At 52.6% G+C, this 9,986-nt stretch overlaps 1 protein-coding gene across 1 annotated transcript; it reads right to left on the bottom strand.

Annotated features, from left to right (window-relative positions):
- Window positions 1-814: 814 nt before the first annotated feature.
- Window positions 815-8,873, bottom strand: ATP1B4 (ATPase Na+/K+ transporting family member beta 4). Its single transcript, XM_035541659.2, has 8 exons — window positions 8,835-8,873; window positions 6,948-7,110; window positions 5,641-5,769; window positions 4,499-4,603; window positions 4,094-4,290; window positions 3,480-3,536; window positions 2,830-2,925; window positions 815-2,263 (listed from the first exon to the last, which is right to left on the bottom strand). Exons 1-8 carry the CDS (start codon window positions 8,871-8,873, stop codon window positions 2,102-2,104), a joined length of 948 nt encoding a protein of 315 aa, XP_035397552.2. The 3' UTR covers window positions 815-2,101.
- Between the last annotated feature and the right edge of the window lie 1,113 nt (window positions 8,874-9,986).

Below are 9,986 nucleotides of genomic sequence, written 5' to 3'. Positions count from 1 at the left end.
CTTGGAGTGACAGTTTGAACCTGCTGGAAGCAGAATATGTGTATGGCAAATAAAGTTAACTCTGATGGTTGTAAACGTTTGCATCGGTGTAAGTAGACACGCATGCAATTTCCCAGAGCTTTTCCAAGGGGCTTTTTAACATGCCTAGGTCTGGCTGTTGGGGTGACAAAAAAAGAATTGTATATTGGTACAGCATCTGCCAAAGGACAGTCCCTGCTGCTTCGTGAATCCTTCCACCAGGCAGGCATGGAATGGATAAATAATGTTTGATCCTGTTGCTGGCTGGATAGCTGTTCATTTCTTGGCCTGAAGCACAGTGGGGTTTGTTTCCTTTCAGGATCCTATAGAAACAGAAGTGCTTTAAAAGACCTAAAGCAGTTGGCAGGCTGGGAAACATCTGTGGTTTTAACTTAGTTCTGATGTCAAAATTAGAGCAACTATCACTGCAGTGCCTTCATGGGCAGAGGCCGTTTTCTGTTAATCAGAACAAGCCCTTTTGGGTAAGTTGTGGAGGAAAAAATGATAACGTTGCCCTGTCTCCTATCAATTTCATGTGGATAATCACATCTGAGGAAAATTAACTCCTAAAATACCTGTATTTAATATTTTTAAGGGTTCTTAAGAAATAGGTTTTGCCAAAGGGTTGATTGTGATATTTGCCATATAGTGAGACTTGCTGTACTGGACTTCTAAACTCTTCAGAAAGTTAATCAAATGCTCAAAATTCAAGGATTACACACATTACATTCGTCTTTGAAAACCAGTCCCTAGCTGGCCAGCAGAGCCCACAAAAGTTACAAATTACGTTTGTTACATTAGTGTTTTAAGAATGATACCATAGAGTTAATTTTACTGTAGTCACTTTATTTTTAATACAAAAAAAGACTTCTTAGAGACTTATATAGATCAAAAATGATGGCAGATTAAGTATCTGGACTAGGACGTAGGACAAACATACCACAATGCTCTTGTTCAGTCAGTAAGTAATTTTAGTAAGTGTGCTTTCCAAGCAGTACGTTATCCTAAGGTGTCCTGTCCTGCTCATAGCTAATAAGAGAGATGAAATATACTCTCTGTATGTTAAATGTGAAGGTGTATAATAAAAAAAAAATCTCATTTTCCAAAGAATCAAAACCACTTTAAATTGAGTTTGGGTGTCTGTAGAAACAAAGTGTTTGGCTGTAATAGATGCTGAAATCACCACTGCTTTGCCCTGGGGAACAAAGATAGCAAATACCTTGATCGACATGAACATGGATTAAGCCTTGTAACGTCTCTCTGAGCTAGCTCAGCCCTGCTTCCACCTGAGGAAGCTGGGGATGGAGCAGAGTGGGGGCTTCCCCAGGGAGGAATATTTTTCACGGGCACTTCTGGGCCTGAACAGGGGAAGGAGGAGTTGTGAGCCGTGACAGGGAGAGAATAAAGAGCTCCTTTCATTTGTCCCCTGCCCAACAGACTCGAGAGAAGTACTGAAGTGAGGAGGAGGGAGAAAGGCACTTGTCTGCCTGGGAACAACTGGAAAAGTTCAAGGGCTGCCCTATGTGGCCTTTGCTCGAGCACCTGGCACATGTTGACCAAGCTGCATGAGGTGCTGAGGCTCCTAGGAGGCATCCTGAGATTTGCCATTTTCACTCCTTAGCTGTCACTGCAAGCATAATCCAGATTTTTTGCTGTTTATTATTTTAACAAGAATAGTACTTATAAATTACCATCTTGTTAGCATTTGCCTGAGAAATGCACATAAAACTATGGTGAAGACTGAAATTTAAAGCCAGGAAAAATGCATTCCACAGGGGTGACTTGTAAAAGACCTTATGAAAATAGTGTACAGATACCAGAGTTCCTCTAATAAAAACTGAAATGCTCTTGCAGGTTCCCTGCCCAGGGTATAACTTAACTTTTACTAATAATGATTTACGTCAGCTGGTAAAAGATGTGGTTCCACACTGTTGCATCTCATTTGTTTCCTAACTATAAACAAAAATAAATTAAAATTTTCCATGTGTCTGTTTTCCTAGCAGGAAAAAAAATGCTGCCTTTATGCTTTAAAAAGGAAAAAGCCTCTGCCTGACAAAACCTAAGTGCCCTGTGTTTGCTGTGGCTACTTCCCGATGCTGAGCATGAAGATGATCCGGCCCAGGAAGCGGTCGCTGTTAACGTCATTGACGATCCCTTTCCCGTGCAGGCTGCACTGAATGGGGACCAAAGAATTCCTCTTCACATCTGTGAAGTGCATGGCCACCAGTGGGGATGTGTAGTTGACCTGAAAAGGAGGGAGATTTGCTGAGGGAGCAGGAAAGCAGGCGATGTTCTGTCATGGTCAGTAAATATCACGGGTAATTGGCTGCATGACCCAGCTCAGCCCCCACCAGTGGGACCAGAAACACACTGGTGTTTGCCTGCTCTGCATCAAGCTGCTCAATTTGCAGTGGTTTTGTCATGTCTTTAATAGGAACCTCATTTTAAGGGGCTTTTCCTCCTGTGTTGCCTGTCACCTTCCCCAGCACCCTAGGAAAATGCTGGTGTTGAGACCAGTGTTAGTGTTAGTTAGCATCCCCCCAGAGTTAGTCTGGGGGACTAGCACAGCCAGTCCTGGACTCCAGGCAGAAAAAGTAACTGTTCCCACTGCTGGCAAGGGAAAACCAGCGTCCCTAAAGATTCCCTGCAGTTTGTTAGAGACAAAAATAGAGCGCTGCAATCCCAGTGCCCATGGCCTCCCTCCTGCCTGCAGCTGCCTGAAATAGCCAGTGAGCACATCTGTACCCTCTGCAGTAGCTCCTTCCCAAGGAGAGGTAACGAAGCCACCAGAACATCCAAACCCTTACTTACGTGTGTGATCTTGCCGTAGTAGGGATAATACATGAGGTCAAACGTGCCATTCCCAGGGTAGAAGTCCACTGACCTCAGGTCACTCTCATTGCCTTTCTGTGATGGAAACAAAAAGGTACTCACATAGCGTGTGGGACACAAAATAAGTAAGGCAAAGGAGCTTTAGCACAAAAATCTCCTGCAAATCCCCACCACAGCTCAGCTGCGCCAGCTGCTCACTCGTGGCACATTTGCTCTGTGAGCCAGTGGCTGCTGCAGCGAGCCAGAGCGAAACTGTGCTAGGAGGCTACGGGTGAAGGTTACAGTGTTGCTGCCCATGGATCTCTCTCTGTGCTTGGCTACTTCTTTATCGCTCTCTAAGGGTACGATCCAGCTGCTGCCCTGCATGGGAGTCACTCCTGCTGCTGTCGGCTTGCAGGGTGCTCTCCGGGACAGGGCTGTGGGTGGATGCCAGCAGCTCCAGCCTCTCTCCCCAGCTCCGGGGGCTTTGGGAACCAGCAGTGAGAGGGTGAGGGCCAGGATGGGAAACAGGAGGCTCGTGGTCACCCCTGCAGCCTTCAGCAGACCACCTCGCTTGGGCTGGGAGCATGAGGAGCACAGGGCCTCGTGAGGGCACTGGGCTAAGCTGAGGGCACAGCGCGCGGCGGTACCTGCACTTTGCAGTCCACGCTCACGGGGACCCCAGCACCAGGGCGGTAGCCTATGATCTGCAGAGAAAAAAGACATTCACGCTTGTAGGAAATGCAACGCCAAGCACATGCTGCCTCCCTTTCTAGAGCTCTTGTGCACGGCGGTCACATCGCCCAGGAAGACCACAATGTGTCAGGAGAGGCAGAGCAGGGTGCTGGGAACACCCCTGGTATAACACAGCCACCTCCCCACACAGCTCACTTTCCACCCTCCTTTATTTTTCCAGCAGCATGCGCTGAGCTGCCAGAATATTGGAAATTTTCTAATAAATTTGGTTCTGCAAAAATACCCATTATAAAGAAATGAGGGCCTGAGGTATAGCCCTAAAGCTCACTTTAGGAGGCTGGCACAGGTGCTGCCATGCACCCAGCCCTTCATCAAATCAAATCTGGAGAGTTTTGTAGTGCTTCCTTTTTAGGTTTTCTGGTAGGTACAAGTCAGCAGGTTTGGGGTTTCTCGTTCCCTGTTTCCCTGGGCCTGAGAACAGGATGAGTTTCGGTCCCCGCATAGTCCTTAGTCTGTCCCACTGGGATCCACTGAAGGAAGGAATTACGACAACCAGATTTTTTTGTACCCGGTTCATCTTCAGCAGGATGCAGGGCTGGCCTCTGGAGTAGCCAAATGTTTGATCCTCGATTCCCGAGCAGTTCTGCAGCAGCGAGCGCTTGAACTGGCAGGCCTTCTTCTCTTCGCTCTCATTGCCCCCTTGGATGAAGTAGTGCCCTGAGATGCACTCAATGTTCTTCTCCTCTTGAACCTTGTCATCATAAGCTGGTGGAGACCAAGCGACTCATTAATGCTTCTCCAGACCTGCTCACATCAAATCACTGAGTGCACCCTCACATGAAGGGCAGTCCCGCCTGGATCGGGAAGTTTCCTCCCACAGAAGCTCCTGAGACCACCTCACGAATCCTCCCTTTCCAGGCAGGAGATGTGTGGCACCCAGAAGTGCTCTGCCCCACGGCCCCCCAGCGCCCACCTGCTAGGAAGTGGTGCATGCTGTCCACGTATGGCTGCCACGTGCTGCGCTTGGAGATGTTGAAGGCGATGGTGAATCCATTCAGGTACGGCCTGATCATCACTCCTGGAGAACAAGATGGACGCCGTCAGAGCAGGTATGGGGACTGGCCACGGGCTGGGGAGCACGTCAGGTGGGCTGGGCACGGGCATGGGCCAGCAGCACCAGCTCTCAAGCAGACAGTGACATCGTTATCATCCTCATCATCCCCATCCTCATCCTCCTGCAGCACGCAGGGGCCAAGGGACCCCCATGCTCTCAGCCAGTTGTGGGTAGGGAGAGGGCCGGGGGGGGGTCACTTGTTCCCCACTGACATGAAAGCCCAGGGAAATGCTGCTTCTGCCATGGGGAAAGAAGGTTTTGAACATTGTCCCCTATTCCTCCCCCCCCCCCAAAAAAAAACAAACCAAAGAAAGTGTAAAAGCTACTCCTGATTTGCATTTTGGTTTCGAAGGTCTGAGGTATAAAAGGGCAGCAGATGAAATGAGTGGGTGTCATCTATGAAATGCCTAAACTTGCCTCTTTGAGAATAATCAGAACAATTGAGTAATTACAATAACAATTAATATAATCTGAACAAAGGCTTCACATGGGGGCTATTTAAGACGTCTGGTCCTCTCCAGACAGCCTGATGGCTGGGGAGCTGCAGCACCATTGCTGCTGCAGTGCATGGTAGCACCCTGGGCGATGCCATCTAGAAGCACTTTACTGGACCGGGCTTGGAGCCTGGCCCCCACAACAGATGGGGACAGGTCTTCAGCTGGTGGAAACCCAGTAGGGCTCTGCCTGGATCTGCAGCAGCTGGGACTTGGCTCGGGACAATCTCTGGTGAGTTTCTTTGGTTCTTTATTTCTGCTTCAACAGAAGCTTTAAGATCTTACCTTGACTCTCTGTCTATTTGCAAAGAAGGTAAGAAAAAAGACCTCTACATTTAGTCTGCAAAATTTCCTATTATAAGTCTATTATTAGTAGTAATTATAATAATTAATAACAATTATTATTATTAATAATTAATACTAATAATATTTCTTTCTGCCTACCCAACTCTTCCGTCACAGCCTCCCTGTGTGTGCCAGCAGAGGCACCCGAGGCCGGGCACGTACCTGGCGGAGACACGCGGTCCCGGTAGGTGGGTGTGTAGGGGCTCAGGGTGAGCAGCATCACGTACATGCAGAAGGCGAACATCCCCGCCAGGCACGTGTAAAAAACGAAGTAAAACAGTAAGATCAGGCCTGCAGAGCAGAGAGGGCATGTTGCTGTCAGTGCAACCCAAGCATGTCCCATGGGGATGCTGGCAGCCACCTCCACCCTGACACCAGAATTTTGGGGCATGGGGCTGTTGGATGGACTCCCTGCCTGCCCAGGCCCTGGGGATGGATCCTTTGGATCTGTTTTGTGGCACAGCCCTTCCCAGAGCTGGGTCAGGACCCAGGTGGGGGCTGTGTGAAGGTGCTCCCACCCTGACCTCCCGTTGGCTGTGATGAGGACCCAGGCACTGGGATCGCAGCAGACGGCGTCACCCGGCCCGTGGCACCGCCGACATCTCAGCCCTGACGTCCAGGCATGGGGTTTGTTTTCCTCAGGGCCAGGCTGACGGCTGAGGATGTCTCAGGAGGCCACGGCCTATGAATAAAACCCAGTGGCGCGTAGCGAAGCAAAACCTAACCCAAACATTTCCCAGGAGAAACGTGCCGGCAGCGCAGGGGGAGCCCTGGGAACGCAGCTGTGTGCAGGCACGGGGCTGGGAACTGCTGTGGGGCTGCGTCCTGCTGCGGGCCAGGATGGGGCAGATGGGGCTGTCACCACCAGGGGTGGCATCGCTGCCCACCCGTGGGGCACCAGGAGATGATACCCGTGTGCTGGTCCTCGCTGTGCCCTCCCCATGCCTGCAGATGTGCAACTTCCAGCACTGCTTGGCTGGGGATGCATCCATGCCAGCCCAAGAGTTGTACCCAAGGAGCAGTGGGGGGATGGGGAAAGGGACAGGGACAGGGACGAGACCTTCCCGGGGTGCAAGGAGGGCTGCCCGGCCAGCATTCACTGCAGGCCCACCACTACTGCCACCTTGCCAGGTGCAGAGGGCTTGCTCCCTGCTTGCACTGGCAGGATCCAGGCCACAACAGAGCTGGGGTCCCCTGCATTTGCTCCGTCTCTTAATTTTTTTCTAAACTTTTGCTGATGAGTTCTTGATAAACACTGGCATCCAGACCAAGGTAACTTTTCCTAGGTTGTCTCCTTGTCCTCCCCCTTCCCAACTAGCTGTTTTTATTGCCCCGCTCAGAAATGTGCACCCATCACTGCTGGGACGGGGCGGTGACCCAGGCTAGCGAGGATGTTCGCAGGCAAGTGCATCCACCACGAAGGAGAAAAGGCACCAATCCCTGAAAACGAGGCTCAAACAAGGACCTACCCCAGCTCTTGGCTGTTCTCCCCAGGCAGGTTCTCTCTTCTGGGTTCCACAGGAAGGTCTTCATCTCCCTGGCCAGGTCTGCCCAAGTTTTGTTCCCCATCTCTGCCTTGGTCTCTGCTTCCCCTGTGTTGGGATCCTGCACTTTCTCTTCATCCTTATTTTCCTGGAAGAGTTACAGAACACAACCCCCACAGGCAGGCTGAGCATCTCATTGGCCAAAAATAAATGCAAAAGCACTTAATAGCTGGAAATGTTTCAAATTTCCATTTTCCCATCATCACTCTTGAGTTAAGGAGCGGCGGTTTCTGGCTGTTCTGACTTATGATCACTTAGATTCCAGTGTTCTTTTTTTTTTTCCATGGCACTGCGGTCACGCTGAGTGCCGTCTCCTTGTCCTGGCATTTACAGAAGTTTGTCTTCTCTAACCTGAGTCAACGCGACCACAAGAAAGCCTGCAAGCTGGGCGAGCTGGGGCTGTTCCCACACTACCACATCTCTTATCACATGCGCGCATTTTCCATGTTACTGCGGATGACACCACGCAGCATCACTGAAGAGGTCATCCACTTTATTTTTCTTGGCGTGCGAGCAAGTGTTTAGTCTTTGGAGAAATCCCTGTGATGTTATTTTTTGAATTACACCAAGTTCCCAGGAAAGGCGCATCCCCAGGCACAGAGAGAGTTTGTTTTGTGCCATGGCCCTGGTGATGAAGAGGCATTTATCTGGAGCTCACAGACGCTAAATTCTCTCTCTCTGGCCATGAGTCACTGGAGATGTGATTTAGGGCGACTGTCCCTAAATGCCTTGAACCTGGGGAAGCTCTAAAACCAGGCGGCAACGTGGGACAGGGTGCAGCCCTTGCTTGGAGCTCAGGGCTGGGTGACCCCAGAACAGGGCTTGCCCACCAGGAGGAGTTTCTCCCCAAACCCACCTTTCCCCAAAGGAGCAGGCTTAGTGTCGAGGTTGGATGCCGGGAGAATGGGGGCTGAGCTAAGACACCAGATGGAAAGCATGCAAAACCGGAGCCCTGGACTCGGCCCATCGCCTCCCCGTGCCGTAAGGCTGAGCTCTGGCGCAGTTGGCTGGGTCTGGCAGTGCTTGCAGCGGGCTCGGGGAGATGGGGCTGTGCGGGCGAGCACGGCCAGACCCCACAGCAGCTGCACTGGCAGCTTGTGCCAAGGGCCGTGGAAACCCGCTGGCTGCAGACACCTGTTGGGCCAGCGATGCATTTATAGCCTGCGGATTGCCCTGGGACGCGGCCAGCGGCTTAGCAGAAAGTCTGGCTAGGAAATCCCTCCGGATCGAGGGGGATTGAGCTCCATTCAGATAGCGCAAAGTAGTGAGAAGTGGGGGAAAGGCGTGGGTGTGCGGGGCAGGACACCTGCATGGGGCAACTGATGGAGGAAGATGACAAGAAGGAGGAAGAAGAGGATGAATTCTCCTTCCTCCCACTCTCCTCCCTGCTAAAAAGAGCCGTAGCACGGGAACACAGGCTCCATGCTGCAGATGCAGCACCCAGTGAAGGTCCCATCCTGCTGGCTCAGTGGGGTGGGCTGAGCGGAGCTGAGGCAGCTGGCAGGGGCCCTGGAGCAGCTCCCCCAGCACTGGCTGTTCCCGTGAGGATGTCCAGGTGCTGAGGGTGCATGGCCAGCAAGGAGGGACAGGGCAGGAGTCCGGGACAACTGTAAGGATTTTATGGAAAGCCTCTCACAGGGCTGCAGCACCGCCGGCCCCGCTGCCTCTCCCTTCCCTCCCAGTGCACAGCGCTGGCATTTCGCAGGGGCATCAGCATTTCCTAAAGCAAAGCTGCCACTTTCACCCGCCAGGAGGTGAGCTGCGTGGTTGCAGCCCCTGCCTCGCCTCTTGGAGCAGCCCCCGAACACTTACCGGCCTTTTGCCTCCTGGGGAGGCAGCGTTCAGCTCCATCCCTGGCTCTGAAACAGACAAACGTGAGCGTTAGCCCAGGGCTGAGCCCAGCGCCTCTGTCCCCACCGTGGGGCCCATGGGCACAGCCCCCTGCCCACTGCAGCCCCCAGCCCCGCTGCTGGCTCCAGCTGAGCGAGGATCCCCCAGCCCAGGGGGGCGGGAGACCTTTGCCTGCCCGCAGTGGTAGCGGCTGACGAACCACGGCTGCTTTTGCTCACTCACCCAGAAGACTTCAGTGTTCAGGAGCGGGTCAAAAAATAACTTGCTTTCCTAAGAGGGGTGAGCTCAGCGCAACAGAATCCCGTTCCGGGCATAAGGCCCCTGCCATCTGGTGCCCTTTGCAGCGGCCCCACAGCGTACTGTACTGCTGGAGCCCCCCCAGCAGCAGCTAACACCCGACACGAGGAGCGGGGCACTGTGCCGTGGGGAGACGGGGTGTCTGTTAACAAACACTTGGCGGTCACTAGGACTCTCGGTGGCTGTGTTGCTGTCAATATGTGCTTGTCAGTCACCGCCGGACCCTGCTCCACGCTTGCAAAACCTCTCTTGCAGCAGAGGGGCAGGTTTATATTTATCCCTTTGAATCGAGGCAGCACCTGGGGGCACACAGCGTCTGTTCCCCAGGCATGGCCAGTGGGACATGCTCCAGAGTGATGCCTTGCTGCGTCTCCGTGCTGGGGAGGATAACATTTTCCCTTGTCAGTGAATTATGGGCACAGGAGGCTGTGTTAGGGCACAGGGTGCTAAGGTCCTGTGGCTGTGAGGGACCTGCATGCTGGGAGCAATGGGTTGTGGGTGGGGGCAGTGGGGGGACGAGGGGAAAAGCCTTGCTGAACCTCCTGGAGTAGCTCCAGCAGCATGGGAGCTATGTGAGAGCCACTGTTCCTTTGTGCCCCATGCAGCTCTCGAGGAACAGTGGGGTTTGTTTTACACCGACAGCCTGAGCTGGAGCATGGCACCAGCCACCAGCTCAGCTCACACCCCCAGCACAGTTCGAACATAGCCAGAAACCTTCCTTTCTTCAGGTCCCGCTTAGCGGTGAGGAAATGCTGCCTTGCCACAGCCTGAGGCTTTGCACCGAGGCACGGGGACGTCACAGGGCCACAGGAGCCG

This window comes from Cygnus atratus, chromosome 13, assembly GCF_013377495.2.
Source record: "Cygnus atratus isolate AKBS03 ecotype Queensland, Australia chromosome 13, CAtr_DNAZoo_HiC_assembly, whole genome shotgun sequence".
NCBI classification, from domain to species: Eukaryota; Metazoa; Chordata; class Aves; order Anseriformes; family Anatidae; genus Cygnus; species Cygnus atratus.
Note: the sequence above shows the minus strand (reverse complement) of the source record. Positions and strands in the feature narration are given on the sequence as shown.